General features: G+C 39.5%; 1 protein-coding gene and 1 long non-coding RNA gene across 9 annotated transcripts in view; one reads left to right on the forward strand and one right to left on the reverse strand.

The window, feature by feature from the left end:
- The window catches only part of KAT6B (lysine acetyltransferase 6B), an 86,888-nt gene that overhangs the window by 42,032 nt on the left and 22,660 nt on the right, over nt 1-22,196 (reverse strand). For 6 of the 8 annotated variants that reach the window (XM_081913433.1, XM_081913436.1, XM_081913435.1 and 3 more), the window contains 7 exons: nt 14,630-14,738; nt 8,868-8,983; nt 8,577-8,658; nt 7,143-7,275; nt 2,159-3,090; nt 1,094-1,215; nt 536-651 (listed from right to left, as the gene is read on the reverse strand). In XM_081913433.1, the coding sequence (XP_081769559.1) occupies nt 536-651; nt 1,094-1,215; nt 2,159-3,090; nt 7,143-7,275; nt 8,577-8,658; nt 8,868-8,983; nt 14,630-14,738 (1,610 nt within the window). The remainder of the gene's footprint in view (nt 1-535; nt 652-1,093; nt 1,216-2,158; nt 3,091-7,142; nt 7,276-8,576; nt 8,659-8,867; nt 8,984-14,629; nt 14,739-22,196) is intronic. The other 2 variants (XM_081913440.1, XM_081913438.1) reach the window with 2 other exon arrangements.
- The window catches only part of LOC309371311, a 50,865-nt gene that overhangs the window by 21,207 nt on the left and 7,462 nt on the right, over nt 1-22,196 (forward strand). The gene's annotated exons all lie outside the window — the stretch shown is intronic.

Consider the following 22,196-nt stretch of genomic DNA (forward strand, 5'->3'; position numbering starts at 1 on the left):
TTGTCATATTCTATCCATGGCAAAATAGTCTCAAAATGTTGAAGTATGAAGATTAAAATTTTGGCACCAAGAAAAATAACAAATTACATTTTACTAATATGTGGATTTTCTAACTGCGGACACTTTGAACACTGCTGAACTCTTAATTATTTATGATTATTTTTGATGTTTTAAGAGAACTATCTCAAGCTCCATGTAGAAAGGAAGGGACATGCATGAAGTAATTTGGGGGCTAGCCTTTTTTTCCTTAGCCACAAAAGGGTGTGTATGAGGCATTCTGTAGCTAAACAGGCTTATCTGCAGCCAATATATATATTTAATCTTTGATTTTTTTGGCAGTGCCAAGCTGATTTTACAGCAACGTTCAATGATAATATGCAAGCTAGGAAAGAAAGAGAAGGGAAGTTATAAAGTTGTGGTTTCACTGCATGTCTGAATTTGAGAAGCTTTGCAAATAAGTTGTAAAAGTAATCTTTTTTTTGGAGCTATGAGATGGTGTTTGTCATAAAACAGTTTAGAGGTTCATTCTCCTTACCTTGCATATTCTTGTGGGTAAGGCGAGGAGTACCATGTTTGGATCTCATATTTCCCAAATTCTATCACTGAAGGGTAGCGTCCATTTGTTTCTCCACCATTTTTACAACCAATTTTCTATTAATCACAATTAAAGAACAAAAGTTTTGAAAGCGCAATAGAATCCTCCCCCCCATCACATTTCACTAGTAAGGCTATTTTGGGGGTATTACACTATTTTAGGTGTTAGGTGGAGAGACATCTGTTTACAGAGGAATGAAAAGTAGCACAAACTATCCACATCCTTAAAAATAAGGACTTCTATCAAGTCACCCAAGTGCTGTGAAACATATTCACTCTGCACCATGCCTGAAGCTATATAGAGAACTTCCCATTCAAGTTTACTTTTACCCTAATGAGATACTTGGGTTCCAGATTAGATGTATACCTTTATATACAAACTAGCCTTAATAAAAGGGGCATTAAGCAGAACTAAGCAGTCAGCACAATTTTCTCCTCATATCAAGCAACAAATTACCGTATCAGTACTGTTCACCTAGCTGGCACCTGTAAACCTTACCTCCATTGCAAGTTCCTGGGCCTGCTTAAACATTTCCAAATCTTCTTCTGTAATAATATCCTTGCTTCCCACCAGAAACAGATCTGAGTTTTCTTGTTTGATGCTTATTTTGATTTCTGTACCTGTTGTTTAAAACCAGCAGAGAGTTTATTCACCACCATGATGCAACAAACACCTTTTGCAATCAAAATGTAGCTCCCAGTCCATTTTCTGAGTGACTAATGCTTTAAAATCCTGCTTCCCACTGATCTTTCCAGTTGACGTAGCAAATCTTTATTATTATAGTATCTACTAAAACATTTGCAGATTTATTTTAAATAAACACGGCCAGGACAAACAGCAGCATTTCCTTTCATGCCCTAACTCAGAATTTACACTCTACTCCTACCCAATTAAAAAAAAAGACATTTTGAATACAAAACTATATCAAACAACTGAGACAGCGGCATAGATTTCGCATATCCTAACCATATATCTGAGCCTCTAAGAAAAAGAAAACAAGCTTTCAACACTAAAACAATCTTAGGCAAAACTATTTGAAACAGATTAGAAGAAACTAAGGCAAGGAATACAGACTTGTTTCTTCAAGAAAAAAAAGGAAAGATTTATTTAAAAACCGGGAAGAGTAAATTTCACAGCAGTACAAATCCAGTGTTGTGTAGCAGATGGAATGTGTCATGGAAAAGCGATGGAGGAGAGGGAAATGAAGAGTTGAAATGGTCATCCTAATAAATGCCATCAGCACTATGGCCAGAGAAAGGGCAAGGGACAGCATGGAGTGGCTACCAATACGCTACTACAAAAGGCATAAAAGCAACATTATGAAGACATTGGGGTGGGGGTGTGCTAGTGCCACTACATATGCAAAAACTGACAAACAAGGCGGTACAGCATTAGTTGGAAAAACAATTTGGAGATTTAGTCAGCATTAGTTACAAGGTCAAAGTTCATTGCTTTTGTATGAGAGTGAAGTCAGAAGAGAAGTAGCTGAGACCTGTGTGACAAAATAAGAATTTGGATTTGGACGGGACGCAGGTTTGGTTGGCGCTTTGACCTGTTGCTTACCATCATCCTGATCAGGTTTAATCCTTCCGTCTGCCAAGTTCCCCTTCCCTGGTGAGGGGGTCCCCATCTGAGGGGTCACTTTATACTTTAATCTGCCTAGAATCCTGCGCTTTTTAAGGAAGGTGGTTTGCTTGAAGTGACCAATTGCTTTAAAAGCACGTCCTCTAGACATAACCCATCCAGAGGCGGAGGCGTGAGAAATAAACCTACTTCTAATCTCTTTCTTTCCATAGAAAGCAGTTTTAGACTTGGATGTGGAAGAAAATGCTGCTTTACGACGCAAACGCTTGGGCGGTGCATAACTCGGGTGCCCCTTTTTTCGAGAGTGTCCCTGAGTGGAATAAATATGAGAAAGTCCATCAAAGAGTCCCTTTAGCTGACTGTTATTAGGAAGGCTGCTAAAGGAGGGTGCGCTTGACTGACTGGAGGAGCTTTGGGGAGAGTTAGAAGAGATGGAAGTGCTGGATTTTTGTGAACTGGGGCTCTGACCAGAGATGGGGGTTGGGGGTGGAAGTGAAGAAGGTTTTAGCTTTTGTGTGGTACCTGTAGCCAACACATGAGAAGTACATGATTGTTTCTGAGAGGCCATTTTCCTTGGACGATAATGCTTTGAAAAGTCTATTATTTCACCTCGTGATCTGCGACCATCGGGTGACGGTGTAAAAAACTTAGTAAGGCCATCAATAAGCCCTTTGGTTTTCTTGTTAACGTTAAGTGTAGAGGCAGGTATGTAGGTGGAGGTGGTGGTGGTGATTTTGGTGGCGGTGGCACCAGGCCGGGTGGGGTCTGTAACAGCCAATCTGCTGCTTGAATCCTTCACAGATGCAGCATGACCAGATGAAGGTGTGGTACAGACTTTAGTCTTTTGACCCCTACCAGGTGACCCCCTTCCTCTGAATGCATTCATGGATCCTTCATCGCTGGTTACAGACCTAGCAAAAAATATGGAAAATTTTAAGAAGCAGTCAGCATTAACAAACCATAAAAATAAACGATAGCAACACTGCTTATGAATTACTCGTGCTACTCTGCTTAAAATCTAAGCAACATCCTAACAGCTAAATACTGCTGGTGAAGCCTCATCAAATATAGATAGATATACATATTAGTTCAAAACCATCAGAATTATATGACAGTGGCAAGACTAAATGATGGTCGTCAGAGTGGTCTGGGGGTTAAAAGCTTTAACTAAGGCTTGTATTCAAACCAACTAAGCCATCAACTTACTGGATGTTTTGGGGCAAGCCACATTCTCAATATTTGTCATAAAACAGTAAATATAATCAGCAGCTCCACAGAGTTATTCTGAGGACAAGAAGCACAAAGACTGTAAAGGACTCTGTCTATTAAATAAGAACTATAATAAGTGCAATTAACCAGTGCAGTTGCAACAACTGTGCTCAAACAGAAATACACATCTCCCCCGCATCTCCTCTCCTTCTTTAACTACAGTTAAAGAGACTGGTCAGCCTTAGGATTAAGAACTGTAAAGGCAGACTGTTAAGGTCACTCATCACAGCCCTCTCTCACATGAGTTCAGTTGCTGGAAACATTCTAAAGCTCCAGCCAAGGAAACTGGTGTTGCTCCACTAATCTTATATGGAACAACTAGGAGCTGCCACCACAACTTTTACTTGCTCCATTCGCTAACCACCCACCATTTTGCCACTCATCAACCACCTGACCAAACACCTCCCCCACAGCTTGCCCCAAAGCTCACCCCAAAACCCCATCCCCTTCTCCCGGAGCTCATCCAAACAGCTCTAGTCTCACAGCTTATTAAATGTTTAATGGAGGAGGGTCCAAACTACTCTCTGAAGCACCTCTTTTAAATGTCACTCCTTCAGCAGCTCACCTGGGCTCCATCATTTAATGGAGAATGGGGATGTTTCAGACAAATGACTCCCCGAAGCATCCCCACCCTCCTTAAAAGTCATTGGAGGATGGTGGAAAGTGCTTCAGAGAACAGTTTGGCAAATTGCTCTCTGAGGCTCCCTCGTCCCATTCAATGTTGCTTCTTCCTCAGCAGCTTGCCTGGGCTGCTCACCATTTGCAACACTTGCTTCCTTGCCTGCCCGCCATACTCTTGTCACGCTGCAGTTGATGTGGCTATTTATTGTCAGCTATGTGAACTACAGTGGGACCTTTACAGAAGTATTCACATAAAGCTCTAAAAGAGGAAAAGCGGGGAGGTACAACAGCAATGGCTGAACCTTGCAGAAAACAAAAACTCCAGAGAGAGAAAGCTCCCTGAAATACTGCCCGTGCTTTTTTTTCCTTTCAAAAAAATGTTTAGGTGTACTCTCATTTTCCTACTCATATTGAAATACTTAAATTCACAAAATGTTTAAGGGCATGCGTACCCCCTGAAAAAAGCACTGGATACTGCATTTGGTATCGGTTATTCATCCCTCCCTTCAAGGCATTTGCAGATAGCCAAAATCTTCTGTGAGCAAAAGTGAATGAGTTCCTAGATTAAATATTCCTGAATATTTTTGCACAGATTGTAGAACCGATATGTGACACTGCACAGATGACCATGCAGTAGAACATTTCCAAAATGCAGCTGTCCTGTTAAGACAGGGTCTAAATGGGTCAAAGTGTGTTTCAGGTTTTGGTCAAAGAAATCCCTACAGAAAGGGAATATGCATTCCTTAGGCTCAATATACAATTAATGGACTTTAGCCTCACTAATTTCAATGGTCTCCTTGACTATATGCTGCACTGCATCGCAACAGTAAAGCTTCTGCCTTTTGAAGGCTGTTACAACTATAACATGATCCCAGGAGATCCAAGCCTTATGCTACAAAAGCTTCAAGATACTTGACTGCTTCAAAGCCAGCAACTGTAAAAATGACATTCCAATAATGCGGAGGAAGATAACACCCTAAATCCGGTATAATAGGCTTTTGTGGGCATGCTTCATTACAAAAGGGCTACATTCATATTAATTAAAAAATACACTTAAAGTAATGGAATTCTTAAAGAAAGATGCATTTCTGCGCAGCATTAACGACAACCTACACAAGCACTAACGTGTTATTTTAGTTAAGAAAAAAAGCGTAAGTCCAACTAAGAACCATGCAGAAGGTATAAATAAAACATGATAAAAGGAAAGCAAGAACTGGGAAAGGCTTGACATGAAAGATACCGAGAAGCAGTACTGAGTTTTACTGGGAAAGTGCATCTAGCTTGATTAAGGAAGTGCTGATTTAGCTAAAGGCTAATGCAGAAACGTAAAGAGATGCTGAGGAACAGTCAAGAGATGCCAAACCAAATCTCCTATATTTGTGATAAATGCAAGCAACCAGGAAAGTTTATCAAACTAAAACCCACACAATGCTGCATAATTATTTCACATCAATTGTATTTTCTTCTCATTTCCGTCATCTTATTGTTAAGCATTATATATTTTGTTTCAATAGTGGTGAAACTGAAGTAATGAATATAAACAGATTTGAGAGGGAGCAGCCTGGGGCAACCATCTGGTTTGCTGATCTTCAATAGCCAACCAACCCTCCATTTGGCCCCGAATGCATTCCCCACTCCAACCCATTACTGAGAATGGCTAGCAGTTAACAGTCACAATCCAGTTAAAATCTTCTAAGCCTTGCCCACATGTTGTTTGAATATTTCAATGCCAGAAGTTCAGCTCTGTTACCATAAAGCCTATCACTTGGTGCCATATATGCTAATAACCATCTGCCTACAGAGGTTAACAAGCTCCTGGTGCTATATGATTTCACATTGCTGTTCAATGCCACAATAAAGGTCCATTAAGCAGTGCCACTGCACTGACAACTCTTTTATGATGAAGCACATAATGATTCAGCAATGTACAATATTTGTGTCATTTAGTTAGGTACATTTCATTAAGCAAAATGACATACACCTTTAAACACCCACTCACACCTCCCACAGCAGAATTTATTCTGGAATGGATTCAACAAGCTATGAATTGACACTCTAGAGGTTCAATATTAATTTCAATCTCTATTTCTATGTTAAATATACGCACCATCATACTGGTACCACGTCATCTTCCCAATGTTTTACAGTTTCATAAAAGATGAAGGGTAACAGATCTACTCTTATTTCTAAAGAAGACAGCAGTAAGTTATTTCTGTAACTCTGCATCACCAACTACGGCAAGCGCTGACCTTCACTGTTCCAACAATTCAAATAGCATAATTCAGTGGTCTCATAACATGATGACCGAATGTTCAACACAAAAACTGACAAACCACTAGGTAATTTTGCACGTGTCTGCTCATCTGCTGCCATCAAGTGATCAATCAAATAACAAACATTCTCATGCAATAGGGGCACACACAGGTTCCACAACTTTTGCTACTAGATGGCAGCCAGTGGCAAGGGCCAGAGCAGAGGCCACAGCAGCTGCCACTGCCACCTGACTGGTTATTTATATGGCTCTGTCAAATAATATGAGAACTCTGTTGCCTTAACTCCATCATCCAGAAGTGCTTTAATGCACTTAAAAAAGAAGCATGAACTGAAACATCTGTATCTTTCTATTTAGGTTAAAACCAGGTACTTACTTACTTACTTACTAAATAAATAAGTAAATAAATAAATAAAATGTTATTGTTATTATACTCTGCCCATCTGGTTCAGCCAATCTAGGCAGCTCCCAACAGAATATTAAACAGAATAAAACATCAAACATTAAAAACTTCCCTAAACAGGGCTGCCTTCAGATGTCTTCTAAAAGCCAGACAGTTGTTTATTTCCTTGACATCTGAGAGGGCGTTCCACAGAGCAGGTGCCACCACCAAGAAGGCCCTCTGCCTGGTTCCCTGTAACCTCACTTCTTGAAGTGAGGGAACTGCCAGAGGTTTAGTAGCAGGAAGATGTACTAACTTGGAACAACCCAGCAGTGAAACCATTGCTCATCATAAGAATCTGCCTGTTAAGTGCAACACCACCCAAATGTAGAAGACAAGCCAAACCCAAAAACACTTACAACATTCGTTGCTTTAGTTTATTTTTTGGTCGCCCAATAGGTTTTGTGTATCGCCGCCTTATCTGTGATGCTCTCTCTTGAAGTAACTTCCTTCCTTTTTTCTTTGGTCTGCAGACCTGGCAAATCCACATCCCTACATTAATGATTAAAAAAAGATTTTGTTCAGGTGAAAGTGCATGAGCATCAGGTCCTAGCCATTAATTCTAGAAATTTCCCAATGAACAACAGAGTGATGATGGAACATCCAACGATAGGAAGGAGGTTTGTAGACTCTTGGGTCTGTTACCAGAAACACGAAGTCACGAGACAGCAGCAGATAAAGCAATCTCACCTACTGAAGAATTTCAACACCTTAATTGTCAATTTTTATTGTATTTTAAATATATTGTAAGCCATGCCAAGAACTCTTGTTAGTAGGTAGGGTACAAATATTCCAATAGCACAGTGCAGTTGTAGAACCCATCTGTATGACTGTTCATGGGCCACAAAAAAAGATTTTGCAACTGTGACTCAGGTCCTGGCAACATCTAGTCTAGGCACAACTGATGTCCTATGACTTTTAGGAATGGCTATTATTTCTAAGGTTGAGAGGGACTGCTGGCTTACAAAACAGCAAGACTGCAACTTGTCTATTTTGCTAGCATGCTGAAGTGGAGAAGGCAAGCTGGTATTTTAAGGCTACTTTTAACTTTTAAAAGCTTTAAATTAAATATTCTAAGTATTAGAATAGAATACAGATGACTTTGAGGATACAAAAGATCATTTCCTTGCAGTAACAATAAACTGATTGCCTGAATCAGAATGCTGTAACCAGCATTATCAGTACCAAAAGGTTTTAGTGGCTTGAACTATAAACGACAATAATAAGAACCACATTTTGATCAGCCGACAATATTGACAGGTTACTATCACCTTCCATTTTAACATTACAGGTAACAATGTGAGCACATTTTCTTGCATTCATGTGATAAAGAAGGTGAGCTATATTTACGGACTTCTTAAAAACTGCAAAAAGGAATGCCAAGTCCTATTATTTGAAAGGTAATTTGGTAGAAAATTAAACTTAGATGAGGGAAATCTGAGCTGATGGTCCATGCTCTGCCACAAATTTATACTGTGACAAATCCTTAGCTCTCCAGCTACAGAAGCTGCTACAAAAAGACACGAACAACAAAAAAGAACCTGAACAGCCCTCTTACAATTCAAATGTACTATATTATGGAAGCTATAAAGAACACATAGAAAAAAGAGGGGCTATTTCAGAATGCTCCATCACAAACACATCAATGTATCCAAGAATGAATAGCTTATACATAAATAATTCACTGAATCAATTCATAATATTGAACTGAAAATCAAGATCTACATGGAATGTACAAAAACATACATACATACAATCAAGCCATATACACTGAAAGCATTTTCAGAGATCACCTTTTGGCATTCGGGAAAGAGGTGGGTCACAGCACTCCATGTGGAAACCTCTATCGCAAGAATCACAGAAAAGCATATTATCCTGAAATTGAAATGGAGAGAGGGAAAACAAAAGTAATCTTACAAAAATATATTTTCATGGAGAAACTAGCAAAAGACAAAAACAAACAAACCATCATCCTTTGGCATCATTTTCACCCCATTCCTTCTAGGCTGTAAATTTGGTTCAACTAGACCTAAATAATTAGACCAAACATTATATATTATTTGTAATAAGGGATTAAAACTTACTGCATTTTTGCCTTGGATTCTACAGGCACTGCACGTCTTGCATTCAATACACTGCCATCTTAAGGCTTTTACATTTGTCGTCAACTCCAGACAAAATTTCAAACAGGATGGATGTCCTACAAAAAGGCAGTATTCATACATGAGGATTATTTATGTTCCAGATCACCTAAAACTCTATGACATCTTCTCCAAGTACTATTTCATCAGTACTGGCTACTTTCAGAATTCATGTCTTCTCTCTCATGGACAGAAAGAGGCGCAGCTGCTATTACAAGACTGCCCAGAAAACCTCAATTATTTGGTGTCTAACAAACGTTAACAAATAAAATAACAAATAAAAAAGTTATATCCCTTACTTGTACTACTCAGAGTAGACCTGTTTAAATGAATGGACCCAAGTCAGTCATGTCCATTCATTTCAATGGGTCTTCTCTGTGTAGAAGCAGTGTTAGAAACTGGGGGGAAATAGCTAGGAGCCAAATGGCTCCCAGGACCTGGGGTCGGCAACACTTTAGTTGCAATTCACGTAAGAGACACATTGCTGAATCCACATTTTTATCAGAAATTGTTAATACATGTTTAATTTGGTGTTGACAATAAAAATATTGGTACCATACTTCTGTTTTCAAAACACCCTACTCGTTATTGTTAAACTCCTTAACATATTGTATATCCTTAATGTATACTATGAGGCTTCAAAGCACATACATTTCAGTAATCCTTGCGTGTTCAACTACTACTATGGTGAGCTTAAAAAAATGTATCTTATGTGCATTTTCATTGTATTTCTATTCTTTTCTCTACTATATAGAGAGAAATACTTGCCAGTTAGTATTACGTAGGACTTTTTATTTGTGGCTATGCACATATATGTCTGGATGTAGTAATTCAAAATTATTCCTGCTTCCAGTTATTTTTATTTTCTAGCTCTAATTTACAGCCACACACAAGCACCAGACATGCCTTAAGTGTCTTTTTTACAAGGTGCCCATTCAGCTTCAAGTATGTTTGGAAGAAGCCAATTATCTAGAACTATTTCAAACTAGCTTCAGGCTTGGTTTTGGCACTGAAACAGCTTTGGTCACTTTTATTGAGGACGTGCATCAAAAAAGAGACAGAAGGCGTATGACCCTGTTTGTTCCCTTTGTTCTCTCTGTGGCTTTTGAAGCCATTGAGCAAGTTATCTGTTGGGTTTGCTCCCTTTGGGACTTATTTTCTGGGTTCCGGGGTGCTGGACAATGAGCATGATGAAGGATTTAAGGCAGAGCTTTCCAAACTTTTCATGTTGGTGACACACTTTTTAGACATGCATCATTTTGGGACATGGTGACACAATTTTACTAGCAGACCAGAGGCTAAACTAACCCCTTTCCAGCCCTGGGAGGAGTGTGGGGTGTATTCGTGCAACACACCTACACACTATAGCCAACACATTAGCGTGTTACAACACAAGAGTTTGGAAAGCTCTGATTTAAGGGGTCATTCTTATTACCATCATAGAAGCTTTTGAGATACACATAGTGATGGGCCTTTTATCTTCCTTTGAAGATGGGCATCTTCACAATATTACGTATTATGGGTATCTGACTGCTAGTCAAGAGAATCCTGGTTGCTCCTTGAATTAATTAAAAACAAGAAAAAAGGATAGGCTTTGCATCTTGGAAGCTGTCCTGTCTGGGCTGGAACATCACATAATTTTTGGTTAACTGGAATGAGGCTTTGAGAAGCAAACAAAATTGGGCTAAGAAAATAGTAAACTGCAGGTTAATTCTTTGTTTTCAATTTGATTCACACTTCTAGGTGTGAATGGGTCTTTGTAGCAGCTTAAATTGCCTTTGCGATGAATGACAGGTCTCCATCTGAGAAATGAGGTGAGCTTTGGTTTTTAAGTATCTCTTTGATTCTGGAACATTGCGCTCACTGGGTGCCTTTCATCTGAGGTAGTGAGTTTTTCCACAGATGGCACTACATATGGTGGCAAAGTCCCTTATGAAGATTTAATGAGAAGGAAATTATTTAGGGGATGAAACTGGAGGAGAACCAGTGTCTGGCTGGAGATTAAAAATAAGAAGGATTTCGTATTAGAGAAACACACAAAGAAAGTTGGTTCCCCCCAAATCCTACTGTAACAATTTTTAGTGTACATCGTTTTCTCTCCATGAATCATTCTGTCCCACTCCTACCATCTTTCTGGGATACTGAAAGCACGGTGGCTTGGTTTTCTTGATAGATAGACAGGAGGCCTTGCTTTTGGCTTCGCCTTAAGTCATTTTGGGAATATTTTTTTTTCTGCTGTTACCAAGAGGAAACTTGTATTCTTAGCCCAACAGAGATTATTTTTTCTAGATGCTCTTTCTTTTATTTTTTTGTTTTCCTTAATCTCTATGGACTATTAATTATTTTTTTCAGGAATCTTCTAACTGGAAAAAGTAAATTGCTTCACAACAAACTTGGTAGATACAAGCTTTTTGCCTATCTTATAATTTAGGCAGTTATTAACTAGTTTTGGCTCCAGTGATTGCCTATTTCATCAATGAGTTCCAGTGTTCTTAGCGATTTGCTCCTCTGCAATCAACAGTCACTTAGTTTCCGCTCTGTGTGAGAACTAAAGGGCTCCCCTTTCTCAGCAAGCTGCAAGGAAGCTCCACCCACATTAGTCATATGCCCCAGCTCTGACCACTTTCCCTGAGCGAATTAAGCCTCCTCCCTCATGCCCTATGACTGCTTTAACCATGTGTTTTAAGACAAGGTTTTAGTCACAGAAATATATAGCATTATTATGCTTATGCCTAATACTCTGCAACATTAAATAAAGGTCATGTATATATACATATATAATATATTAAAAAATACAAAAAATACTCTACTACAAGACACATTTCTGCACCTAAACAGTGCTTCCATCTTCAAAAGAGGCAATAAACACCTTCATGTTGTTATGAACTGCTGCTTGCCTCTGATCTAATTTGGGTCTGCTGTCCTTCTGACCTGGCCCCTCTCTTGTGTTCAACATATTCATCTCTCCCCTCAAACAACTGTGACACAGGCACCCTTATGCATGTCTACTCAAAAGTAAGTCCAGTCCAGTCCAGTATGATTATAGTCTAAGACAGTGGTTCCCAATTGGCAAGCCTGTGAACCCCAGGGGGTCTGTGTAACAGCATACCTAAGCCCAAAGTCATTTTTATGAAAAACCTCTGAACAGCATGAAGATTGGTTTAAAAAAAAAATGATGTCACCTGCAGTTAAGGTTTAGCCATCTGGCAATTTGACTGCCAATCTCAATGTCTCATATTGTATAGCTAAATAATGGTAAGTAACTAATTAAACATAATTTACCTTTAATGAGGCAAAGAGAATGCATCAGTGTTAATTCAAACTGAAGCTGAACCATGAAAGTTGGGCGCTTCCAATTCTGCTGTTCCTTAGAACTGTCAGTGAATTGTTATAATGCAAAAAAGCTGATTACATTATGCACTGATTAATGAAATGTTGTATTTGCAGACAGTCAGAGCATAATGAAAAGCCATATTTGCAGACAGCCAGAGTGTAATAACCAATCTCCAAAGAGCACCTTATACACATTTAATAGATACCAAATTAAATTGTATTTTCATAAGTGAATTGTGAAGCCAATAGATTTTTTTTTCAGACATATGCAAGAACAAAAAACTACATCATTTGGGGGGGGGGGGCTCTTGGCAAATGTATTCCTCATCTATAAAATAGTATCATATCATCTTAAAATGACATTTATTTATGGTGGCATCCAGATGCAAAGCTAAGCTATAAACTGCAGTTAAGCACATTAGTCTGTACACAAGCAGCCTGCTCATAGACACAACTTGAATTCTCCTACTTTTCTCCTTTCCTCCAGCAGGGATCCTCCAGCAGGGAAATGCTCAGCTTGTCACTCTGTGGTTTGATTCCCCACTGGAGAAAGGGAGAAGAAAAGTGCGTGTGCTTAAGCTGTGTGCACTAGCTCATGTACAGACTAATTTGCTCAACCGTGGTTTATGTTATACTGTTGCATTACACACACACCCCACCCTGCTAAATTCTTAAGTCTTAAGCTGTAAGGCTTGCAAACGCAATTCAATCCCAACGTTTAGGGCCACTATACAAGACCAGCGTTTACTTATGTGATACACGAAGCACATGTAGGCACTGGGTTATAGTCAATTCAATTTGACTCAGAAGACCCACTGAAATTAATACGCCCAAGTTAGTCATAGTCATTCATTTCAATGAGTCTAGTTTGAGTAAAAGTTACAGCCCATAAAATTTAAATACACATGAAGGGGGGAAAGTAACCCTTAAAAGTTATTCTACAAAACGGACAGGTTTTGACAACTCAGTTCTTTAAAACTTGAAATGAAGACAACCATCTCCGCTGCTAAGACAGCAACCAGGAGAAGTATGTATTTTACAACTAAAGAACAAGCCAGCAAACCAACCCCATGATATGGATATATCGCATAGTAAACTATAAAGTCAAAATGGTTTTCTCTTCTCCATGAGATAAAGGCCTTTTTGGCGACCAAAATATCACATTCTTCAGTTGTATCTCACTGACTTGTATGCCATTTTTGCATATATCATGGCAGAACTTCTATCATAATGTCTTTCAATTCTTTCAGAAGTATGGCACTAAACTATTGTGAAACGTAAGGACTACAGCATTGAACCTTCTGTACCTGAATTAGATGCTCAGAAAACAAAATTCTGACCTCCTTCCAGGGTTAGAACGTGTCACTTTCCATTTAGCTTTGAAAGCTGGTTACTGTACCCACCCACATCAGCAAAAGTCAGGCAAGAATAGATAGATATTTCAGGACCAAAGCAGGAGATCCACAAGTTTAAAATGATAAAAGAAAAAAGAAAAGCAAGCAAGGGTTGATTTGAAAAGGAATGCTTTCAAGTTCACATAGGAGGAATTTACTTTATTCATAGGCATAACAGACTATCCTAACATCTCTTGATGCTTTTCATAAAACAAAATAAGTGTAAGTGCTAGGAAGGAAAAGGTGACAGTAGTAATAATTAAGGAACACATTTTTAGAGTTCACTTTTGGTCTCATCCAAAATACATAAGCTAAAAAGAAAGTTAACAAAGAAAGTCAGAGAACTATACAAGAATCTTATCAAGCGCAAAAGCGCAGGAATGGCAATAAACATTTCATTTTTATATACCATTTTAATGGCTGGGGATGGAAAATGCACATTTTGAACCTCATAGGGGAGAAATGTGACTTCAATGGGGGGATACAACAGGTCTAACTAAGCACACCAAATTTCTCTGTCCCAAAGATACTTTTCTTGTTATGTGTCTTTGTGAGTAACTGGCAGTTATTCGGACAGTTTCCAAAAGCTCGCAGAGTGAAACTGATTAGAAGTCACATAGTTGTTGACTTAACATATATTTGTGGTGCTGAATGATGTATAAACATTAAAATCTCAATTTCTTCCAGCAGATATGGCTATAAAGCACGTTAAATTATTTTGAATATATATATTTTTTTAAAGTTAACTAGAACTCTGAACACAACAAAAGCATAATTGGGGGGGGGGGGCTTTAGCTAACATTTTCACTTTGTGAATGGAAGGTGCATCTGTTCCCCAAAAAAGAAAGCTGCACTCATAGAGGGAACACTTCAGCTCACAGAAATGATGTGCCACACCCTCAAAGAACCACTGGCTTGCAAAAACACTTGTAAAAGACCGCAAAAAGCTCTGTCTAATTTGGTCAGTGAAAGACTTACCACTACTGCCACAGTCAGCACACGAAAGGAGTTCTTCTGGCTTTTTCTCACGATTTGATTCTTTTGTCCCCAAACAGAAGCTACATATTGGAATGGGATCTGCTCGTGGCTAGGGAAAGAAAGTGTTGAATCAATTATTGGTTCTCTTGCATACAGAATCTTGTTTCCTGTTTTTGTGACCTCAAAATGTTATTCTCTTTTATTAAAACATGATAGGCTTTTGTTTGGCAATGCAGAATTAAAATATCCTTAATTTAGCCTCAGTTTACCAATACTAGATATTAATACCAGTTTGGTGCTTTTTCTTAGAATACTGAAAAAACTTCAATGTAAAAATCATCTGTCAACATTTGGTTCTTCTTTAATAAACACACAGTTTTGAATACCAAGAAATAGCTGTGGAGACTGAAATTAAGAAACAAGTTCATGAACAGAAAAAGCTGCTTATAATAACTCTTTCCTTACATGAAAACCAGACGATATTCCCCTCATCCAGAAAGAGATCAGTATCTGTCATTCTTAAATTACACATGAAATATTTTCACATGTATGGGTTCATTAATTATGTAACTGTGGAACCACCACAGAGTAGCTCCCTTCCTTCTATCTGGTAGAGCCCCCTGTGCCACAGCCCACCCAGTTTAGCAGAGTCCCACAACCCTCAAAAGAGGTCTTTTCAGGGGGGCCACTGGGTGAGAGGAGAGAGCGGCAAAGTCATATTCTGCTGAACTACAGATTTCTCTAGATCCAACCCAGTATCAAGAGAAAAATTAAAAAAGAGAGAGAAAAGCCATTTTTAATAATTCCTTAAAACGAGGAAGCTGACTATTTAAGGGGAGAAGTAAATAGATAAGGAGTCATGAGCACACAAGCATGGAGATTGGTGTGGTGCTTTAATAAAATTGGTGTTTGAGAAGAGGCAAAACCAACGAAGAACAGATAGCATGCAATGAAATGAGTACAAAACCATGAAAAGAAATGCTATAATAGTAGAGGAAGACATGGAAGGAAAACAGGTATACTATGATTTTTCTGTGAACAAGCAGAAGAATCGTGATCAGACTGTACATTTTAACTCAGAGACAGGAAGACCTATCAACAAATCAAAGATTTATTGCAGTAAAAAAAGTATAAAAAAACCCCACTTAAGCCAGAATTTCAAATATTAAATCAATGTTTTCCAAATCATAATCCCATTGTATTTAGAAAACTTTTATTAAAAAGTCCCTCAATCTATTAATTGCAGAAATAAAAGATCCAATTGAGTCAAATATTTCCTTAACTCCAACAACGATTTCAATGAGAGATCTTCATAAAACAGACAATATATTAAAGCATGTGTAACAGAAATTACCTACCATCAGCTAAAGGGCACTGGCTGCCTATATGCTACCAGGACAAGGTTAAGGTCTTACTTTTATAAACACCTTAGGGCCAAGTTATCTTCAAGATCGCCTCACCTCTATGCCCTGGACCAATCTGTGTGTTCAGCACATGGGTGCCTGCTTGAAAACACATCTGGTTACAACACCTAGTGATTTTTTTCAGTAGATTTTTGAGGTGTATTCAAATTCTGAGAAAGCACAGCACTCTTCTGAAGAACCAATTCAACTTATCTTCACACAGCCAGTCAGTCACCTATGTGACTATAGTTACCTTATTTTGGAAAATACATCTCATGCATGACAGAGTAAATCTCTGGATACAAAAGATGCTGTCCTGAAATAGAAACCCCTTAGGCAGAAGGAATTGTGCTGGTGTACCAGATGTCAGAGCATTTCAAATTACTTCACTGACCAGATAAAATCTGAACTATGACAACTAGGATACAACTATAAAGCAAGTTTAATACAACATCAATAAATGATTGGTTAAAACTCAAACGGCAATACAGAAGCTAAGCCAACTAATCCAGTATCCACAATTTATGAACTAATGTCAATATAATTCAAATTACATTAGTTTGAACATACTGAAGGCTGTGTTCCAAAGACCAGTAAGAAAAACAGTTTTAACAAGAAAGCCTAAAGTAACTAGATCCAGGCTGAAAGCCTTAGTCTGCTGCTGAGCACATAAAAAGTATGACCCAATTATTCAGCACACAAAAACACATTTTATGATAACCTAATTAATCATAAACACAAAGTTTCAGACATTACATAATTTTACAGACTTGTTTTCCATCCTCTGCCAAACATAGCAATTTATAAGAGACATAAATCTATACCTGAAAAGTAATATCAACAAAGTATAGGAGAGGGGAGAGACTACTACTATTATTTTTAAAAGTACCAAACGAACTTTTACTATGCAGGGCATTTTATAAGGATTTCAAATGTTGAGGTTGATGTTATAACCAGGGGTGGATTTCCCATCATCCTGACCATTGACCACACTGATGGGGGCTCAAAGGTGTTGGGAACAACCGCTGAAGGGACCATAGTTTAGCCACTTCAGCCTATTAAAAAGGGGGGCAGGGACACCAGTATTTCAAAATTCACCAGCCACAAGCACACTTGTCATCCACCTGACATTATATTTCATGCAATAGTATCTTTTGGGATAGTTTCTCAGCTACCATACAGAAACTATAGTCTAGCAACTGATCCATCACAGGACAGAGGTTAATCAACACCTGCTTAATATCAGATACAAAACCTTAGAGACAAATCCCTGAGAATATCAGTTGTAACGTGTGAATGAAGTTTGCAACCCTGGAAAAAAGAGCTGGAATAATCTAACAGTAAAAGTTGTGTTAAGTAATAAGCCAAGGAATGTGAACACAGAAACATCAAGGTCTCTCTTCATCACTGCTGCCTCATCTGGCTGCGGTCTGGGCATTTACTATGGCCCTGTGATTGTGTTAAGAAATTAGCCAGGCATGTTTTGCAACTGGCACAGGTCCAATTGGGACCACACAGAGATCTTTGGATGCCAGGCTGGCGAGTGACACCTCTATCTGGCTGGCCCCTCTAGCTTTCTTAAGCGGGTAAGCAGAAGAGCTTATTGCATTTATATCCCATCCTTTTCTCCAAGTACCGTATTTTTCGCTCTATAAGACGCACCAGACCATAAGACGCACCTAGTTTTTGGAGGAGGAAAACAAGAAAAAAAATATTCTGAATCTCAGAAGCCAGAACAGCAAGAGGGATCGCTGCGCAGTGAAAGCAGCAATCCCTCTTGCTGTTCTGGCTTCTGTGATAGCTGTGCAGCCTGCATTCGCTCCATAAGACGCACACACATTTTCCCTTACTTTTGAGGAGGGAAAAGGTGAGTCTTATAGAGCAAAAAATACGGTATATGTTTCACCCCCTCCTCAGTTAATCCCCACAACGATGACCCTGTGAGGTAGGTTAAGAGGCTGTGACTTGCCGAAGGTCACCCAGTGAGTTCTACCAAAGTCACTGCTAGGCCATCATTTAGTTTAGCAAATTATTAATTTTAAAAATGGCCAAATTTTTTAAAGGAGTGAGGAAATTAGTATGTAAAATATAGAATGATTCAGAATCATTATAGATACATATTCCGGGTGACCAATTTGGACTAGATTTACTATGCAAGCTCTTAAAGGGTTGTGACTCCCACTGTTCAAAGACATAATATATACTTCTCTAAATTTTCATACAGCTGAGTTTAAAGGATAGATCAATGTGTTTTCACTTGACCAAGCAGCCCAATCAATAGTAACAAGGACATTCTGCTGTCAAATGCAAGATACTGTTGATACCATCAGCTCACACAGCAGCTCCCCACAGGGGTTTTGTGTCACAGAACCATATTAGCTAGATCCTACCCATCCATGCTCTGAATAACACTTAAGATTAGTTTATTCGATTTCTTCTATGTCTTTTTCTTAAAAAGACCCAAGGCATCTTACAACAATAGACAGAGGCCACAATAAAGAATATTCCCATCAGGCTACATCATGCTAATTGTCTAAATTCTGGTAGAGGGAGACCATTCGTTTAATCAGCGTTTACAGATGTTATCTGTATTGCCTACCACAGCAGGAAAAATACATCGAGTAATGTTTTAACACATTTCACATGTGTTCGTAAGCAAGCACCCAGTTGGGATTTCTTCTCACAACAGCTGGAACCATTAGAAGCAAATTCCAAAGTCATGATTGATCAATAATCAGCATAAAAGACACTTATAAAAATTAAATTTGAGCTAATGAAGATTGCATCTTACTTCAATAGGTTTTACTCAGATATATTTTAAACATGCTGTTTCAAGTAACTGTTTTAAGTAAACTTGGGTATTTCACTGTAAGCCACTTTAGCTGAAAGGAGAAGCAATACCCAGATGTGTAATACTACTCACCAAAGTAGTGAGACTGTAGGAGTGATAAAACAGCGAAATATTAGGAAATGCAAGTCAAAGAATGCCAAAATACAGATGTCTTACATCTGGGTCAACAAATTCACACTGAAGGAAACTATAATATGGAGCCAACAGTTCTACCAAGCTCTAGAGAACCGCAGAAGCAAAGCACACCTGGCATTTCTACATTGTACACTTTTCAATCCCCTTTACAACTGTGCCAAGTAATTTTATTTCAACAGGTTTGATATAAACAGAGAGGGTTTAAGATACAGAAACAACTGGAACTATTCAATTGATTTTAAAAGGCCAGCCGAAAGTAGAGAGATTCTAGAAAAAGCTTAACTACTCATTTAACCTGGAGAAGTAACCACACAGAAGGATTAAATTATACTTAATGCCAACAAACCTTTTCCCTTAAATGGCAGAAAACTACCTTGAGAAAGAGAGCTCAGACACAACCTGACATAGCTAATGATGGACAAACTTCCCTTTGGCTCATTTCAGTCATTTCCCTCAAAACATTTCTGGAAAATGCAAAAAGAAAAAGCCAAAACCTTTAGGTTTTTCATGAAAAATCAGAATGCAGATGAGTGGAGCATCATTTCCAATTAAGGAGAGGATAGCAAAGCATCTTCTGTTTCCAGTAAGCGTTCCCACTCCCAAGTCTTCCTTCCCCTTCAGAAATATGATGGGGATTTGGTTTAGGACAGTGAAACAGGCAGGGAAGGGTTCCTAAGAGCAGCAGGGGCAAGGCCTCAGAATAGCAGTGCAGATAAAGGAGAGAACAAAACAAAAACTATGGAACACGTTCCAACAATATTAGAAACAAAATATGAAAAAATACAAGTGGAAAGGCTTCCTACAGAAATATAGCTTAAATCCTCAAGTACCGTATTTTTCGCACCATAGGGCGCACCGGACCATAGGGCGCACCCAGTTTTTTGGGGGGGAAATAAAGGGGGAAAAATTATTTCCCCCCCAGGTGCGGGGCTGGGGCGGGGGAAGCTAGAGCTTCCCCCGACCCCAGCCCTCAAACAGGCAGTTCTCCGCAAGCAGCGGGAGCACTCCCGCTGCTTGCGGAGAGGTCCGCGAAGCCTGGACGCGCTGAGCTCAGCGCGCCCAGGCTTCGGCATGCAGGCACCTCTCCGCAAGCAGCGGGAACGCTCCCGCTGCTTGCGGAGAGGTCCGCGAAGCCTGGACGCGCTGAGCTCAGCGCGCCCAGGCTTCGGCATGCAGGCACCTCTCCGCAAGCAGCGGGAACGCTCCCGCTGCTTGCGGAGAGGTCCGCGAAGCCTGGACGCGCTGAGCTCAGCGCGCCCAGGCTTTGGCATGCAGGCACCTCTCCGCAAGCAGCGGGAACGCTCCTGCTGCTTGCGGAGAGGTCCGCGAAGCCTGGACGCGCTGAGCTCAGCGCGCCCAGGCTTCGGCATGCAGGCACCTCTCCACAAGCAGCAGGAGCCCAGCGCTGGGCTCCTGCTGCTTGCGGAGAGGTGTGCGAAGCCTGGAGAGCATGAGGGGTTGGTGCGCACCGACCCCTCTCACTCTCCAGGCTTCAGCGAAAGCCTGCATTCGCACCATAGGACGCACACACATTTCCCCTTCATTTTTGGAGGGGAAAAAGTGCGTCCTATGGTGCGAAAAATACGGTACTTCTAACGGAAGAGCTGAGAAGCAAAAAGAATGATCACAGCCAATGCTGTATGTATGTTGCCTCCTGAGGAAAGGAGGAATGAGAATCATGTTCCTGGCTAAAGCTCTAGAATGTTCCTGAAACTGGCTCTGTGTAGGCATCAATTCCATGTGTGTAACTCAGGAATGAGGAAACTGTGGCCCAACCGGTGTTGTTGTATCACGACTCTCTCCCATTGGAGGTTTTCAAGTAGAGGTTGAATGTCCATCTGCCATGGATGCTCCAGTTGAGATTCCTGCACTGCAAAGGGTTGGACTAGATGACCCTCAGGGTCCCTTCCAACTCTACAATTCTATGAAGTGTCACTAGCTCCAACTATCATGGTGAACGGCACGGAAGACAGATGCTGCAGTAAAATAACATCTGGAGGTCCGCAAGCTCTCCATTTCTGGTGTTAGTTGCCGCGAGATCAAGAACTTAACTTTGGAGCCACTTTATCACTCTACAACTCTTCCATTAAATAAATAGATAGATAGATAGATAGATAGATAGATAGATAGATAGATAGATAGATAGATAGAAAGAAAGAATACTACCTTTCAGATGATAAACTTTAAAAAGAGGCATGCAGCAAATTGTTCCTTTCAAAGGCAAGCAAATCCTGCCAAAGAACAGTTCTCATTACCCATGATACTTCCACAAAGAAGTATCAGGCTTATTAAATTACAACTATTTGAACAAGGTCAAGTACTCAGCATTTAATTTGAAGAATTTCCAGGTATAACACTGTCAGGTCAGCTTAAACAAGCCAACAGAGGCCTAGAGCCTAATTAAATATTAAAACAGAATCATTCACATCTGTTTTTATCTGAGAGTGAAGTTACTGTACATCACTTGGAAGTAGTGCTCATTAATATACTCTACACATATCTCTCAAAGGTTACAGGAATACCAATGTTTTCAGAGGGATCTGTCATGAAACCTGCACAACATAACTAGAGGAGAGGACACTGTTTCTTTCCGCAATATATCAATAGTTCTTTAATAACAAAAGAGACAATCAAACTTGGCTATATTTTAAGTTAAAAGGGATAGAATCTCCAGTGAAAATAAACCAGTTACTTTTCATAGGAACCCTTTTATCACTCATCTTATTTCCTTAGGTAAATCACTTGATAACAAGCATTCAGGAAGATGGTTTTGATCCAGGAGTAATTAAAATGAACAGCTGTCATGTTCAATTAAAGATCCATCACGCTTTTTGTTTTCATCTGCAAGGCAGTTTTTAATTGGTCTTAGGACCATATATTTAAAACACCAGGCATTTTAAATGAAGTTCCATGCCACAACAATGGAAAGACTAAAAGTAATCTGAATTCGGTATGCACTGCCTTAAAAGTCATGTTTTTATTTGCATAGTGTTTCCGTCCCTAAGTGGCTTGTAATCTAAACTGGGGTAGGGACAGAGAGATAACAGCCCTTCCCAACCTGGTGCCCTCAAGATATTTTGGATTGCAACTCCCATTTCAAGCAGTACCAGAGGGCAGCTGGAAATACAGAGGACCACCATACTTTTAAAAAAAGGGGGGGGAGAAAAAAAACAGCCTC

The sequence above is a fragment of the Podarcis melisellensis genome (assembly GCF_964234715.1).
Source record: "Podarcis melisellensis genome assembly, chromosome: 5".
In the NCBI taxonomy this organism is placed as follows: Eukaryota; Metazoa; Chordata; class Lepidosauria; order Squamata; family Lacertidae; genus Podarcis; species Podarcis melisellensis.